General features: G+C 41.3%; 1 protein-coding gene across 1 annotated transcript in view; it reads left to right on the top strand.

The window, feature by feature from the left end:
* The window catches only part of LOC134677473 (adenylyltransferase and sulfurtransferase MOCS3), a 33,193-nt gene extending 18,767 nt beyond the window's left edge, over positions 1–14,426 (top strand). Inside the window, exons 9-11 of the mRNA XM_063535955.1 lie at positions 10,905–11,011; positions 12,735–13,015; positions 13,616–14,426. Coding sequence (XP_063392025.1) covers positions 10,905–11,011; positions 12,735–13,015; positions 13,616–14,201 — 974 coding nt within the window. The 3' untranslated portion in view covers positions 14,202–14,426. The remainder of the gene's footprint in view (positions 1–10,904; positions 11,012–12,734; positions 13,016–13,615) is intronic.
* Positions 14,427–17,916: the final 3,490 nt, after the last annotated feature.

Below are 17,916 nucleotides of genomic sequence, written 5' to 3'. Positions count from 1 at the left end.
TATCCGAATGGATATAGATAGTATGGTTGCCGTAGTTGCTTTGCAGATTGATTGACGCACATTCCAGAATGGCGTATACCTCTGCCTGGAATATAGAGCAAAAACGTCCTAGGTTTAAGCTGATACTTTTCCTAGGCGCTTCACCGTATACTCCGCAGCCTACTTCAGATCCGGATTTGGAGCCATCAGTGTACCACCTCAGGCTTCCTTCTTTCCACTTGATTTGACTGTTTGACCAGTCCTCCCGTTTGGGGATTTCCACTGAGTAAAGTTTGAGTGGACAAAATTTGGGTGACATAGTGTCGGATGGCATCCCAAGAACAGGAATATCGTACACTGATTCCTTAAACAGTCTCAGAGTTTGCGATAACCAATTACCTCTCCTCGCGCCCGCTATTCTAAGCATACTAGATCTCGCCTCCAATTCTAGATGTAAGTGGAGGGGCGGTAGATTTAGTATGGCTTCTAGGGTTGCCGTCGGGGAGGATGACATGGCCCCAGTGACGATGACACAGGCAGTTCTTTGAAGGCTGCCAAGCTTCATCACTGTTACCTTCTGCGTCGTTTTCCTGTACCATGCTACAGAGGCGTAAGACACTATCGGCCTCACTATGGATGTGTACAGCCATAAGGCAATTTTGGGTTTTAGACCCCATCTGTTGCCTGCTAAACGACAGCATATTGCCAAGGCTGATCTGGCCTTTTGTATGGTTCCGTCCACATGTTTGTTCCAGGTCAGTTTCTGGTCCAGTGTTACCCCCAGATATTTGACCTCTGTTGAGAACGGAATAGTTTTACCATTCATGACAAGCGGTTTAAGTTTGTCCAGTTTCCTCTTGTTCGTGAATGGTACTATAATTGTCTTATCTGCATTGATAGACAATTCATTCTCTCCGCACCATGTATTTATGGTGTTGAGAGCCCTCTGCATAAGGTCTGATAAAGTACTTTGGCAGTTGCCCCTCACCGTCACAACAAGGTCGTCTGCGTACCCCTGAGTGTCGATTCGGAGTTCCGCCATCTTGTGCAGAAGTCCATCCACCGCGAGAGTCCAGAGCAAGGGAGATAGGACACCTCCCTGCGGGCAGCCTCTCGCAGTGGCCACTTCGAGTGTAGTGTTAAGCAAGTCTAGCCTAACCACTCTGCTTGAGAGCATGCTTTGCACCCAGCGGACAGTGGTGGAATCCACCTCCTTGGCCCTAAGCCCTTCCACCAGTATCCGAATGGGTGTATTATCAAAGGCGCCCTCAATATCTAAGAAGGCCGACATGGCTATGTCCTTGTCTTCCAAGGCCCTTTCCACTCTGTCAACTAGCTCCAGCAAGGCAGTCTCTGTAGATCTGCCCCTGCGGTAAGCATGTTGGCTGTCGTGTATGGGTTTTCTCAGAAGACAGCTCTCCCTGATATACTTATCGATTACCTTTTCCAAGGTTTTAAGGAGGAACGAGGAGAGGCTGATCGGTCTGAAGGACTTGGCTAAAGCGTAATCCTTCCTCCCAGCCTTTGGTATAAATAATACCTTGACCTTGTTCCACTGTTCTGGCAAGTGTCCCCAGGCATAACTAGCTCTGAAGATTCTAACCAAATGCGGGATTAGGACTTCAGCTCCTCGCTGCATTAGCACAGGGCTTACTCCGTCCAGGCCGCACGTCTTGTAAGGTTTGAAAGAGTTTATAGCCCACTTCACTATCCCGGGCCTTATGACGAGGGCAGCCTGCCTCCAGTCCTCCGGGCGAGGCCTATGCAAGCCTCTGAACACCTGGGACTCGTGCGCCTGTCCTGCCCCTGGGAAGTGAGTTTCAGCTAAGAGCTCCAAAGTCTCCGTCTCACTAGCAGTGAAGGAGCCATCATGCCTCCTGAGAAGGCCTACCTGATTGCTTCTAGCTTTGGAGAGTATCCTGTGAAGTCTCGCTCCTTGAGGCGTATTTTCAATTTCCTCGCAGAACCTCCTCCATGACGCTCTCTTAGCTTTCCTAATCTCTTTACTGTATTCATTTAGGGCTTTCCGATAGACCTCCCACTCCCCTGTCCTCTTAGCCCTATTGAATAACTTGCGTGTTTTGTCCCTGAGCCTCCTAAGGTTGGAGTTCCACCATGGGACCACACGTTTGGTAGTTTTGACCTTGGGAGCACAGTTTTCTTCAAAGGCACTTACAATGCCATTTGAGACCACCTCTACCGCAAGTTCTAAACTCTCCCGCGTTTTTATTACCTTCCCTACGGATTCCAGATTACGTTCTAGGCAGCTCCTGTAGCCTTCCCAGTCAGTCCTCCGGGGATCCCTGAAGGTGACCGTTTGAACGCTGAGAGAAAAAGATATATTAAAACAGATGTGTTTATGATCTGACAACGATTCTACATCACTTACCCTCCAGTTCTGAATATGCCTGGCTAGATTTGAAGATGCAAAAGTCAAGTCCAAAACCTCCTTCCTAACCCTAGTGACAAAGGTGGGTGAACATCCTATGTTTAGAATTTGGAAGTTATTGCATAGAAGAAAGTCATGTAGTAACTCACCCCTATCATTGATGTCGGTGCTCCCCCAGTTGGTGTGGTGGGCGTTGGCATCACATCCCACCAGTATTTCTGCGTTGTGTTTGCGGGCATAGTCGGCCACGGCTGTGAGTTCCGCAGAGGGGTCGTTCCTATCTCCAGGGAGGTATGCCGAACAGAGTATAACTCTCTGCCCGCTCCATCCCTTGAAATTTACATACGCTGCTACCAGGTCGTCGAGTTCAGTCCTAGTATGGTTGAGTTCCGCACCCAAGGTTCTTGAAGTAGTGCGAGGTCGACGTGTCCTGCAAGCCGGCTTTCAACAATAGCCGTGGCTGCTGCCGCATGGTGGATGTTTGCTTGCAGGACCCTCGCGGGTGCCGTAGGGCCAGGGAATTTTATTTGGCCCTCTTGGTGACCCGTTGTGGCCCTCCCCTGCCTCTCGCAACAGGAGTCCTTTGAGGCCCTCCTGTCACCGAGGTTATGGGTCTGGCCCTACCGGGTACCATGCCCCTCGTCATGCCCCTTGTGCCTCTAGCTGCCGGTTGCCCGCCCCCACGGCCACGAGAGCCCTGGGGTATGGGAGTTCGGCCGCTAGGTACCATGGTACTTGGCCCGGGAGCAGATTCCGCGAGGGGCTGGGGTTGCTGTTCCATCTGCTGTGCTGGGGGAGCGTTTGGCCCCCCTTTTAGTCGGAACAGCACCTTCTTAAAGCCAATCGCTACCTCCCCACGATTGGCCTTAAGAGTTTCGGCGGAAGGCTCATCCAGAGCGAAGGTGACCACCTTGCCACCTTGCTCAGCCTTCTCCCCGAGAACTTTCCAGAGTTCTGTATTCAGGCCAAAGTTCTGGACCCTGATCAGCGCCAAGGCTTCCTCCACTGAGGCCGCCTCGGACTCTGGAATGAAGGTGATGGCCGTGGCTGGTTTGGGCAATTCACCCTCCGGGATGACGGAGAGTTTCGCCTCCGGCCACGGCTTTAGGTTCGGGACCTCACTCACAAGCCAGTCCCTGCTAACCTGGTTGACACAGGTCACCAGTATCCAGCCTGTCTTGTGAATGAAGCCCAGAAACTGTGGTGCACCGCCCTTCGCATTCGCCCATTGGCTAACCATGGCGAGATTTAGGTGACGGTGGACCAACTTCATCTGGTCCTCACTCATAGGGTCCGAATTACGGATCCCTACTCGTGAGGACCCCGCTACCTCCCTGAAGCTCGGTTGCCGAGGCTCCCCTGAGGTTTCAGCGCGGAGTTTCGGGGCCTTTTTCACTGATCCCTGTGGAGATTCGTCCTCGGAGCGGACCCTTTTTACAGGGCCTTTCTCTTTGGCCGGCTTCTCCACAGCGATGTCCACCCAAGGCTTACGGGCCAATGACAGGGCTTGCTCTTTGGCTACCCCGTCGCCCATTAGCCTGCGGAACCTCTTGCGAGCGGCACCCGACATGCGTTTGAAACGCGGCTCCTTGGTCGAGGAGGTGTCGCCGGGCGCACCAGAGACGATGTCGTCTCTGTCGACCTCAGCTTCCCTCTCCCCTCCCTCGGAGCAAACCTCGGGCGTGCCAGGGGCTTCTACAGCCTCCTTCGCTCCGATACTACCTTCAGCCTGGATCAAGTCCAGAGCTGAGGACATGGCGTCAAAACTTTCTAGATTGTTACTACTTTCCATAAACGTCCCACGAGTAGCAAGGGAAATATTGGTCGCAGAACGGCAGAGCCCCGCTTGCCGACTGAAGGACTATATACTACTACGATTCGTCCCGGTTTCGTAGAGACGCCGTTAGAGACTGGTCTCGCCACCAGCCACGCATCCATCGGCACGGTACGTATGACACCTTGGATTGGCGGAGAGGAAATGGAGTAGGAAAGGGGAGCAAAAGGGGAAATTGGGAAGGGGAGGGATTAGAGAGAGGAGGGATAAAGATAGGAGTAAAGACGGGAAATGACTATTTGGATCACAGGATGTTAAGACGGGAGATAAGGTAGGGGAGAAGGATTACCTGGCGGGTGGGACTGTCACACCAGGTATGGCCCTCATACTTAGCTGCTAGTGGCCCGAGGTTGTTGGTAAATAGTGCGACGCTCGTTAAGACCACTAGCATTTCCAGGGTGTACGACCCACCCAGCAGTGAACCCCGGGTGGGTTCAACCCTGGTCCGCGGCGGCAGATCCAGGGCTGACGGGGACGTGTATGAAGGACTTGAGTGAGCAGACCTGTAGCCCAGCGTCGCAAACCTGAGCGTGCCTACCCCCTCCTACACCCCACCTTACCCCTTACCCCGTTTACTGTATGGGGCATTTCATATGAAGCGGACAGGAAAAAAAAAGTGAGGTTCCCGAATTTGTTTATATTTGGTTTAGTTCTTCTTCTAGTAGGTATAAAACCGGACGCCAAATATTTTTTATATATGACGTTTATTTTAAAAATTATGAGCTTTTCAAAAATTACCGTAATTGAAATTCCGATTTTTTGAAACTCGAATATCGAATAATTAAAATATATAACTTATTATTAAACCAAGCGTTTTGTATAGAATTTTTAATGATCTTTTCAGCGAAGAAATCAATTTTGAAAAATAAAAAGAAAATAATGGTTAAAACCGGAAGTAAACTTTTCGAAACCATTTTTCGAAAACTTTGACCAGTTTTTTTTTATTTTTTTTTATCTCAAAATATAGCCCTAAGTATGTACAAAATACACTAGAAGTTGCAGAATGGGATCTCCATTGGTTAAGACAATAGGTCAATAAATGTACATACATGTCGCCCTGAGTGCGACGTACCGTACTGGTATACATACATATAGCAGCTGTTTAGCTTATAAGAACATGTATTCAGTAAGACTGCTGGTAAATTCTAATCATAACATAATGAAATAAGAAAGTCAACAATTCTAACCAGTTTATTTCATAATTTTTATTATTTTACAATAAGAATCTATGCTAGAGCTCGTTCTTTTTACAAGAAGACCGTCAGTTTTCGGAATAAACGCATGAAACTTTTTTGTTCCTGGAATCGTGACTGCGGAATCAAACCTGGCCTGCAAAAATATCCTCTGACGTTGAATATCGTCTTTAAAGAGCAATAGTAGATTGCCGTTTGCTTCAAAGATGATTTTGCCCAGTCATACAATCGCATTGGTGAAATTATTGATCTACTTGGAGGTAACTGCAAACTTGCACGCGTCGCCAAACGTTTCAGGTTCCCTCCGAGACCGTCGAGGCCCTTTACCGTGAGATGTTGCGTGAAAATGTGCCTCTGCATTCGTATTAAAATCATCCTTGTAATAAATAAGATTAACAAAGTTAAACCTATTTTTAAAATGTTGTGAGGCACCATCGGTTATGTATGTATATGATTTTAGATGCAACTATTTATTTTTCTGAAAGGTGCTTGTGTAGTAATATCTGGTAAGCATAATAGGTAGCTGTGTCATGTTTTAAGTCATCGGAAATCATGACAATGCTGCCGTGTTTTATTTCAGTGCCATCTCTATAGTAATAAACCGAAGTTATGAGTGTAGCTTGGTCGTTATTCCAATGAAACGATTGGGCAGAATCTTGGACTACGAAACTGTAATTTTCTGCAAAATCACACACACTGTACGATGATTTCCCCTTCATCGATAGTCTTTTTTTTTTCTTAAATAAATACATATTATAGGACATTTTTACACAAATTGACTAAGCTCCACGGTAAGCTCAAGAAGGCTTGTGTTGTGGGTACTCAGACAACGATATATATAATATATAAATACTTAAATACATAGAAAACAACCATGACTCAGGAACAAATATCTGTATCATAATACAAATAAATGCCCTTATACCAGGATTCGAACCCGGGACCATCGGCTTCATTAGGCAGGGTCACTACCCACTAGGCCAGACCGGTCGTCTACCAGACAAGCATAATAGGTAGCTGTGTCAAAACATGACACAGCTATCTATTATGCTTACCAGATATTACTACACAAGCACCTTTCAGAAAAATAAATAATTGCATCTAAAATCATATACATACATAACCGATGGTGCCTCACAACATTTTAAAAATAGGTTTAACTTTGTTAATCTTATTTATTACAAGGATGATTTTAATACGAATGCAGAGGCACATTTTCACGCAACATCTCACGGTAAAGGGCCTCGACGGTCTCGGAGGGAACCTGAAACGTTTGGCGACGCGTGCAAGTTTGCAGTTACCTCCAAGTAGATCAATAATTTCACCAATGCGATTGTATGACTGGGCAAAATCATCTTTGAAGCAAACGGCAATCTACTATTGCTCTAAAGACGATATTCAACGTCAGAGGATATTTTTGCAGGCCAGGTTTGATTCCGCAGTCACGATTCCAGGAACAAAAAAGTTTCATGCGTTTATTCCGAAAACTGACGGTCTTCTTGTAAAAAGAACGAGCTCTAGCATAGATTCTTATTGTAAAATAATAAAAATTATGAAATAAACTGGTTAGAATTGTTGACTTTCTTATTTCATTATGTTATGATTAGAATTTACCAGCAGTCTTACTGAATACATGTTCTTATAAGCTAAACAGCTGCTATATGTATGTATACCAGTACGGTACGTCGCACTCAGGGCGACATGTATGTACATTTATTGACCTATTGTCTTAACCAATGGAGATCCCATTCTGCAACTTCTAGTGTATTTTGTACATACTTAGGGCTATATTTTGAGATAAAAAAAAATAAAAAAAAACTGGTCAAAGTTTTCGAAAAATGGTTTCGAAAAGTTTACTTCCGGTTTTAACCATTATTTTATTTTTATTTTTCAAAATTGATTTCTTCGCTGAAAAGATCATTAAAAATTCTATACAAAACGCTTGGTTTAATAATAAGTTATATATTTTAATTATTCGATATTCGAGTTTCAAAAAATCGGAATTTCAATTACGGTAATTTTTGAAAAGCTCATAATTTTTAAAATAAACGTCATATATAAAAAATATTTGGCGTCCGGTTTTATACCTACTAGAAGAAGAACTAAACCAAATATAAACAAATTCGGGAACCTCACTTTTTTTTCCTGTCCGCTTCATATGAAATGCCCCGTATGCCATGCACGTGTAACGTAGTAGAACCTAACCTAACTCTAATCTGTTAATTTCAAAGTTCATTAACATTAACTCATACATCGTAATGGCAATGTATAAAAATATTCCAAGTGTCGTGTTGCTGTGCGCGCGCTCTTATCTCGAAAATGCATTCTATACCGGTTCGGTCGATACTAATTATGTGCATATTGATTAGGTTTCAACTTGTTTTTATATCAAACATCAAACCTGTTTCGCCGGATGCAATTTAAGTGTTTATCTCGAGAATGCATTTCCGTTCGTGTGCGTACTAATTATGTGCATATTGATTAGGTTTCAACTTGTTTTTATATCAAACATCAAACCTGTTTCGCCGGATGCAATTTAAGTGTTTATCTCGAGAATGCATTTCCGTTCGTGTGCGTACTAATTATGTGCATATTGATTAGTTTTCAACTTGTTTTTATATCAAACATCAAACCTGTTTCGCCGGATGCAATTTAAGTGTTTATCTCGAGAATGCATTTCCGTTCGTGTGCGTACTAATTATGTGCATATTGATTAGGTTTCAACTTGTTTTTATATCAAACATCAAACCTGTTTCGCCGGATGCAATTTAAGTGTTTATCTCGAGAATGCATTTCCGTTCGTGTGCGTACTAATTATGTGCATATTGATTAGGTTTCAACTTGTTTTTATATCAAACATCAAACCTGTTTCGCCGGATGCAATTTAAGTGTTTATCTCGAGAATGCATTTCCGTTCGTGTGCGTAATAATTATGTGCATATTGATTAGTTTTCAACTTGTTTTTATATCAAACATCAAACCTGTTTCGCCGGATGCAATTTAAGTGTTTATCTCGAGAATGCATTTCCGTTCGTGTGCGTACTAATTATGTGCATATTGATTAGGTTTCAACTTGTTTTTATATCAAACATCAAACCTGTTTCGCCGGATGCAATTTAAGTGTTTATCTCGAGAATGCATTTCCGTTCGTGTGCGTACTAATTATGTGCATATTGATTAGGTTTCAACTTGTTTTTATATCAAACATCAAACCTGTTTCGCCGGATGCAATTTAAGTGTTTATCTCGAGAATGCATTTCCGTTCGTGTGCGTACTAATTATGTGCATATTGATTAGTTTTCAACTTGTTTTTATATCAAACATCAAACCTGTTTCGCCGGATGCAATTTAAGTGTTTATCTCGAGAATGCATTTCCGTTCGTGTGCGTACTAATTATGTGCATATTGATTAGGTTTCAACTTGTTTTTATATCAAACATCAAACCTGTTTCGCCGGATGCAATTTAAGTGTTTATCTCGAGAATGCATTTCCGTTCGTGTGCGTACTAATTATGTGCATATTGATTAGGTTTCAACTTGTTTTTATATCAAACATCAAACCTGTTTCGCCGGATGCAATTTAAGTGTTTATCTCGAGAATGCATTTCCGTTCGTGTGCGTACTAATTATGTGCATATTGATTAGGTTTCAACTTGTTTTTATATCAAACATCAAACCTGTTTCGCCGGATGCAATTTAAGTGTTTATCTCGAGAATGCATTTCCGTTCGTGTGCGTACTAATTATGTGCATATTGATTAGGTTTCAACTTGTTTTTATATCAAACATTAAACCTGTTTCGCCGGATGTCGTGTTGCACTCTTATCGATACTAATTATGTGCATATTGATTAGGTTTCAATGTTTAAAACCTGTTTCGCCGGATGCAATTAAAGTGTCGTATTGCGCTCTTATCTAGAAACTGCATTTCCGTGTTGGTGTTTGCATACTAATTAAGTGCATCCGTTTGATTGGCGCGTTATCTCATCTAGACTCGTAAAGTGCATTACCCCTATTATTCATTCATTATCCTACATTTTCACACTACACTTCAATAAAAAAATTAAAGATGATTACACGTGCGCTTTATTAATTGATTATACATTGTGTTGATTATACATGGATTATACAAGCTCTTATATTACTAAAGTTCAAAGTTATGTTGTTTCCACAATTTTTCCCAAGTGTGCGGCGGTATATTGATGAATCCCTGTAACTTCCAGTTGAATTCAAACTTGAGTGTCCTCTCGTCGGTTGCCTGTTTTGCCTGCGGCACCTTAGGGTTCCCCTAGATATGTCGACGCGGAATCGGCAAAATACGATAGGAAAAAGCTTTATGTCCGCGCAATAAGAGCGAAAAAGTCGTCGTTTGGCTCGGCTCGCGACGGCCGACGACGCCGGACGCGTCGACCGGTTTTTCGCTCTTATTGCGCGGACATAAAGCTTTTTCCTATCGGCTTTTGCCGAATGCGCGTCGATATATTTGGGGAGACCCTTACAGTACATTTCGATCGGGTAATTACTGCATGTGTACAGGGTACAATTGTACACATCACATCGATCCTTGTACTTGGCATCAGTTGACATGGGTACACGGCCCGCGAGCAACTTCCATTGTTCAAATTGGTTCTCGGTTAATTTACATTCATCCATTAAATATGCGTTTGTGTGCAACAAACCGGAAAAATTGAATGACGAGCCCGGTGTCAGTCCTGTGAGTCTGCAATAATTAAAATGACATTCTACCAGACTGTTCATGATCATTGTCTTGCCGGTGGAGGGGGGGCAAGAAAAATAAATTGTTTCGTTTTCCCGTTTTTGATGTAAAATGCATATATGTCGCGTTTGCAAATAGCGATATTTCAATTTTGTTGTTTGTTATTTTTTTTTTAACCATTCATCACATTGGTCAAAGTATTCTTCATTATTCAGTGTGGAATGTTTATTTTCCCATTTTTCTTTTGCACGATAAAATCTCTGCTTTATCGGTTCTTGAAATACCAAAATTCTTGCAATGTGGATGTATGTTTTGATCCGGTCCCCGTACTGCCTGGAACACATGAATTCGATCCCTTCAGGTGTTCTTGCAAGTACTTCCATAGCACTTGATTCTGAGAAAGCACCGTCTTGGCATAAAAGTAATATAATATTTGCATTTCCACAATAAATGTTGCCATTTTTTCCTGACTCCATGGAATATTCTGTACCGTCTTCCCTTCCGCATAGAATTTTCCCGTCTTGGGATTGTATTTCAATTCCATATTGCCATGGTCGTTTACGTATGTTGTTTGTATAGGCTTGACAAGGCGCATCCACCATTCTCTCGTTCCCGTCTTTATGTGCTGTGCTTTGAAGGCAAAATATTGTATTTCCAATTTCGGTACAATCATCTTTGTATGTCGCCTCCGTCCATTGATCGAGCCGGTCCACTCCACATGAATGTCCTGCGCACTGACAAGTTTTAATAATTTCTTCAGCAGTCTTTTTCATATTCCATTTTGATTTGTACAGTGAAACTCCGTCCGCGCAACGCAGAGTGCGCCGCCTGTTCGGCCTCCCCGACCATCACTCGGTTGATCGACTACGAGGCCTACTGCAAGGCGAAGGCCTCAGATAAGGTACTTTATATCACACTAGCTTTGCCCGCGACTTCGTCTGCGTGGAATTAGTTCCAGCAGTTGAAGTATAACGCCTGGATAAAATTGAATGGCAATTATTTTGAGCATAATATGCTTAATTGCTTACACCAATGGGGTTGGCCGGTGGAAGTTTTTAGCAGATGGCGCCATCATAGCTTGCCCCGTCAATCCCTAGAATTATGTCAAATTTTTGTTTTTTTAATACCCTGGATACCAGCCCTATAAGCCAGATCTCATAGAAAAAGGGGCAAGCTATGATGGCGCCATCTATGCAAACCTTTGATAGTTGCCAACCCCATTAATAGACAGGGATAGGTGCCTAGGCCACTCGGTCTGATGATTAGCTTGCTCACCTTTTCGAAATTCGCATATTCAAAATAAAGATAATTCTATACGTTCGTGATTTTATTATAGAATATTACGGGTTATAGTTCGTTTTTTTTAACATTAGAAAGAAGGTAAACAATCTTGATGTGTCTTTTAATTGAAAAACACGTTTTAAAAATAAGTTACGGCAAATATGTAACAATTATGAATCTAATACGATCATTTATATTCTTCTGCTTTCATAAGTAATAGTTTTTGTATTTTAATAAGCGTTTTTCAATTAAAAGACATGTCAAGATCGCTTACGTTCTTGCAAGTTCTTTCTAATGCTAAAAAAACGAACTAAAAAATTGCTTTTTAAAAATCAGTACCTATTACTTATGAAAGCAGAAGAATATTAAATGATCATATTAGATTCATAATAGTTACATATTTGCCGTGACTAATTCATAAAACGTGTTTTTCAATTAAAAGACATATCATATCATGATTGTTTATCTTTTTTCTAATGCTAAAAAAACGAACTAAATATAGGTACTCGCAACTAAAGCTCGTTCTCATGTTGTGCACAATAACACAAATGGCCGGTTATTAGGTTTCTTATATCAGTTATATTTCACACCATATTACAAGCTACAAAGTGTTACCATATAAATACATATGTATGTATAATTAATTGAATGTGTGTGTGAGTGTGCAAAGCAGATGTTCAAAATCGCGAATGTCAAAGGTAAGCTGAGTTTTTATATTAAAAATGAAATCATTTTATAGTTTTTCGTCACATCACATTCGCGGTATTGAATTTACTGTTTCTATATATTCGTGTATTATCAAAGACTTTGTTCCTTTCCTTGACTGGTTTATGTTGTTATTTTTTTATTCCGTGACCCAAGAGACCATATTGATACTCGGAGTAATTAACAATGGAGCCGCCATTAACAGGCATTCCCCTCTGTCGAAAATAGGCGGCCAATGGTCAACCATATGTATGGACTGACGTTTATCTGACATGACGTACCTATACATTTGATGTGCCCCTCCCCCGCAAAAAACGGCAGACTATTTTGTACCGAAAATTTTAGACATGGCGTCTCCGTTGTTAATTACTCCGAGTATTGATACATTGAACACAGTTTAGCAATTCAGATACATTTTTTTATGAACAAGAGTATATTCTACGTTTTGGTTGTTTACTAATATAAGTAATATATTATGTTACGACAATCATAATTATAATAAATTTTATATGGTTTTTTATTTTTCAATGATTTACATATGTGACCCAGGAGACATCATAATTGCAAGTTCAAAAAGTTAAAATATATATTTTTCTACTAATATGACGTAATTGATTCAATGTGTTCTTTTTTTTTAGAAAAAAGCCGACGCCAAAATCAAATCGCAACGTAGAAAAGAAGAGAAAGAAAAACGCATGTCCGGCCAAAGCTACTACGGCTTCCGGAGAGACAGGGACAGAGCGAAATGGGTCCAGGACGTGTTGAAGCAGGAGAGAAAGATGGGTCCGGCCTGCTCATCGCCGTTCTGTAAGAAAGGGATGGCGAGAAAGTGCCCGAGCTTTAGCGAGGATGTTAGGATGAAGATATTTGATTATTTTTGGAACGAGTTGGATTGGGCGGGGAAGAAGAATTTTGTACGGTTAGTACGGAATACCACTCATTCCACCTGACCAATTTCATTGTCCAATGTGCACTGCGTCTCGGTCCCTCATTAAGCAAAATGTGAGACGCAAATACACATTGGACCAAGATATTGGACGGATGGAATACCTTAGTACATGTATAGGTATTATAATTATTTAAAATGTAAGTAATTACATTATTTAAAAAGTAGCATACATAAACTATTGGTAGGCAACGCACATATGACGCCTTCGAGGCCACTAGCGACTCTGCATTAAGGTAAGGACGCTAAACACATTACATTAGTACATTAACCCGCGTTTTCCTATCTCTATCGCACGCGCGTAATTATTATATTGCCGTCCGCCCATAATGCCGGCGGCCAAGGACACTGTGCGAGGGGGATAGCAATATAATTATGCGCGTGCGACAGAGATAGGAACAGGCGGGTCAACGTACGAATTCTTCGTCCGTACTTTCTTTAGTGCCATTGAAGGCGTCTGTGCGTTGCCTACCTATTATATGGGGCCTGTCTATTTGATTAATTCATTCAAAATATATTAAAAAATTTGACTACGTTTTTGTATTTTTCATAATAGAATAAAACCTATTCCAGATCTCTAGTGGACAATATACCCGCGAAACGAAGAAGACTGAAACACAAAGGCGAAATATCGAGAAAAGGCGACTCCAAATTGTACCACCTTGTATACAACGACCAAAAACTGCCCGTCTGCCGAACAACCTTCCTCAACACTCTAGGAGTCAAAGAGGCTATGATCAGATGCTGGCTCGTCAAAGAAGATAGACCTAAAGAACCCAAAAAGCCTCTAAAAGCTTTAAACGTAGAAACATATATAGATAGTTTACCTAAAGTCGAAATTAAATGTCCATATTGCAAATCTACACCTATGTACAGTGATTTATTCTACTTAGATTTAAGTAGCGTTAAAAATCAGTACCAATTATATAATCATTATGTAAAAGATATGAAATTAAAAGGCTTGGTGCCGGCGTCTAGAAAGACGTTCTCTAAAGTATTTTTGGCAAAGAATTTAAAGATTTTTAAGCCCAAAAATGAGAGTGATGTGTGTGATATAGTGAGCCAGCATAATGTTATGAACAGTAGTTACCAATTGGACAATTTGAATTTGGATTTGGGACAGAGTGTTATTAATATTAATTATACTACACAATGGTGAACAAAATAGACGTTTATAATTTATATGATTGCTACATAATGCCTTCTTTATTTATATTTATTTAAATACCGTATCACTGTTGTCTCCCGGGTCACGCGACAACACCTTTGTCTCCTGGGTCACGCGACAACACCAACTCAAAATATTTTTGACTTTTGTTGATTAATTTAAATATGTACCTATTTGTATTGTATTTAATTGTATATAAAATGTAAATGACTGTAATTATATGTAGTTTTCTTTTAAATTATTGAGAATTGCCTTGCCCAATGGCCTGCATAGCGATTCAAAGGGAAACGCAGCCAGCCTTATGGGAACCTTTTCGCAGGGGTCGGACCTCGGTGATCTAGCCTAATATACCTATGAACTGAAATAGATGGCATATACTAAGAAACTATAGATGGTCAAGCAAATCTAGTCAGTAGAAAAAGGCGCGAAATTAAAATTTTGTATGAAACGATACCCCTTCGCGCCTAAATTTTTTAAATTTGCCGCCTTTGTCTACTGACAAGATCTGCTTGACCAACTTTAGATGTCAATACCACTATAGATTCCCAATTTCTGGTGCTCATATTTCAAAAATAGCATTTCGCCGTTTTCCACAGATTATCGAGTGACATAGAGCGCTCGGTATTCAAAAATCGGCCTTCTGCTCGCTCTTAGAGAATACTAGCGACACACCCCGGCTTCGCACGGGTTAACAAATTATACACCTAAACATCCTCAAGAATCACTCTATTGATAGGTGAAAACCGCATGAAAATCCGTTCAGTAGTTTTTGAGTTTATCGCGGACAAACATACAAGCACACAAATAGACAGACGCGGCGGGGGATTTTGTTTTATATAAGGTGCAGTGATGGCATTAAGTACCTACATATACCACAGAATAAATAATAGTACTAGGTACCTACAAAAGACTAACAAAACGCGTCTGTTACGATCAGGACAGATATGGCCGCTAGGTGGCAACAGCGCCACGCGCGGCTCATGGCTAACGACCATAATAGATAGTCAAGCGAATCTTGTCAGTAGAAAAAGGCGCGAAATTCAAGTTATCTATGAGACGATATCCCGTCGCGCCTACATTTTTCAAATTTGCCGCCTTTTTCTACTGACAAGATTTGCTTGACCAACTTTAGATGTTATTTTTATTTATACCGACTATCGTTCCTTTTTTTAGCATTAGAATTTGACGTGTCTTTTAATTGAAAATTGCTTTTTTAAAATCCAGAACTATTACTTATAAAAGTAAATAATCTTACATGATTCATAATTGGCTTCATGCATGAAGTTTAAATTTCAATCAAATATTTTTTATTCGGATGATTGTTACTATTATATCATGTTACAAATGCATTTCCGTTATTAAATTATCATTTAATTGTTTAAAATAATAAATAAAAAGTACTAAAATTTGCCCGCGAAAAGCTAGTGAACGTTACGTATTTGCCTTGACTTTTTCAAAAGTGTTTTTTCAATAAAAAGACAGGTCACGGTTGTTTACTACTTTACACTAGGTACACCATTTTTCTAATGCTAAAAAACGAACTATAAGGTAGATGAGGCATGTAACCCTAATTTAAAATGAAATATTATTTAAAAAAATCAGGATATTCGAATTTAAACTATCATCAACATTAAGCTAATAGGGTATTTGACTGTATTTAAAATAAATTATTTTACACCATGCGCGGAATAAAGCGCCAGAAGATTAAAAAAGAAAAGTAGACAGCAGTTATTTTTAGACACAATTTCTATTTTAAAACCCGTATAAAACTATATAGAGTAGGTAATTTGATTGTATTATATGTGTACGAAATAATTTAAATCAATGCCAAATTTGGTTTGGTTAGCAACATAGACTAGGAATCCTCTAGACCGAGTTTAGAGCAATTATTTCATGCAACCGATGATGCCAAAAATGCGGGGGTGCGCGGGACGAGGTGAGCGAAGTCCCGTGCCGTGATTGGTCCGTTCAAAGACACGAACGTCACACAAAGACACTTTCGACTGGAACATGGAGTAAAATTACCGTATGCGCAGAGGGGGTAGCGCGACTATGCTCAGTCTGGAGGATGTTTTGTCTGTGGTTAGCAATTACCCTTTCTCTTTTCTTCCCAGGACCTTGACCTGAAGATCTTGCCTCCCTCGCACCGTATCTCCGCGAGCGAGCTGCCCTGTCTCCTATCTCGCTCGCTCCTGGTCGACGTGCGAAGCGCTTCCGAGTTCACGATGTGCCATATAGATGGCGCTGTTAATTATCCTATAGATTCTCTTAGAGGGAATGTATTGGGTAAGTTACTGGAGGAAATACGGCAGAGAGATGGTCAAGGTAAGCCTATCTTTACTATTATCAAAGATATATGTAACTCCGTAAATAAAATCTAAGGAAAAAACGTGCCTCGGAAATCAAGAAAAAGTCATTCGACAAAAGTCATTCGGCTAGATAGCGTTGATGACACCGTTTGATACTCGTATATAACAAATTTAATACATATCTGTTAGGCTCACTTGCACCTTCCCACTAACCCGGGGTTAACCGGTTAAACCTGGAGTTACCATGGTTACCAGTACAATGTGACACTGGATTGACGGTTAAACCGCTTAACCCCGGGTTAGTGGGATGGTGCAATTAAGTGAACCTTAAAGATTAAAGATCATGGGTCAAACTCATACGGCGTTTTAAAAAAAAAGAAATTACCCGTATTGTTCTGTAATTTAAAAGACAAATACAATTGTGACGACCGGTCTAGCCTAGTGGGTGACCCTGCCTGTGAAGCCGATGGTCCTGGGTTCGAATCCCGGTATGGGCATTTATTTGTGTGATGAACACAAATATTTGTTCTGTTTCTTCCTGAGTCATGGCTGTTTCCTAAGTTTATAAATATGTGACGTCCCACGCGTAAAGGTACCTTATGGCGGTTGACGCTTACGCTATTATTAACGCCGCTCCAATATTATTGCGGCGCTATGCGACGTAAGCGCCAGCCGCCATAAGGTACCTTTTGCCGTGGAACGTCACATATGTATATCGTCGCCTAGCAGCCATAGTACAAGCTTTGCTTAGTTTGGAGCTAGGTTGATCTGTGTAAGATGTGCCCTAATATTTATTTAATTATTTCCAGTGACATTCATCTGCCGTCGCGGCAACGACTCTCAGATAGCAGCCAAGCTGGTGCTGGACGCTCTGCCGGACGACGCTGGACGCATCCGCGACGTCATCGGCGGTCTGCACGCGTGGGCTAAATACGTCGATCACGACTTCCCTGTTTATTAAATGGCTATATAAACTACAAACTAAGTTTTATCATAGATAATTTGAAATATAGAGTTACTGTCATGGTAAATTATGTAGCTTAGCTACAGTACTTTTACTGCCAGCTTTCGACAGAAGATTAAAACTGTTAGAACGTCATTTGACTTTGATCATTATTCTTTCACTGATACAGTGGCGGATTTGCAGTATTTGCCACCCTAGGCCCCAGGCCCTGTAGCCGCCCCTTTCACAGCACTCATAATATTGACTTATTTCTTGTTAACATCATTGAATTTTTTGTCATAATTTGCCGCCCCTAACATCTTGCCGCCCTAGGCCCGGGCCTACTTGGCCTTAAGGCAAATCCGCCACTGCACTGATATGTGTTAGTGTTACTTGTTAAATATTAATATTAACGCCATCTACCGAAAGTAGGCTGAAGGTTATGGCGACATCG

Source organism: Cydia fagiglandana, chromosome 26 (genome assembly GCF_963556715.1).
Source record: "Cydia fagiglandana chromosome 26, ilCydFagi1.1, whole genome shotgun sequence".
NCBI classification, from domain to species: Eukaryota; Metazoa; Arthropoda; class Insecta; order Lepidoptera; family Tortricidae; genus Cydia; species Cydia fagiglandana.
Note: the sequence above shows the minus strand (reverse complement) of the source record. Positions and strands in the feature narration are given on the sequence as shown.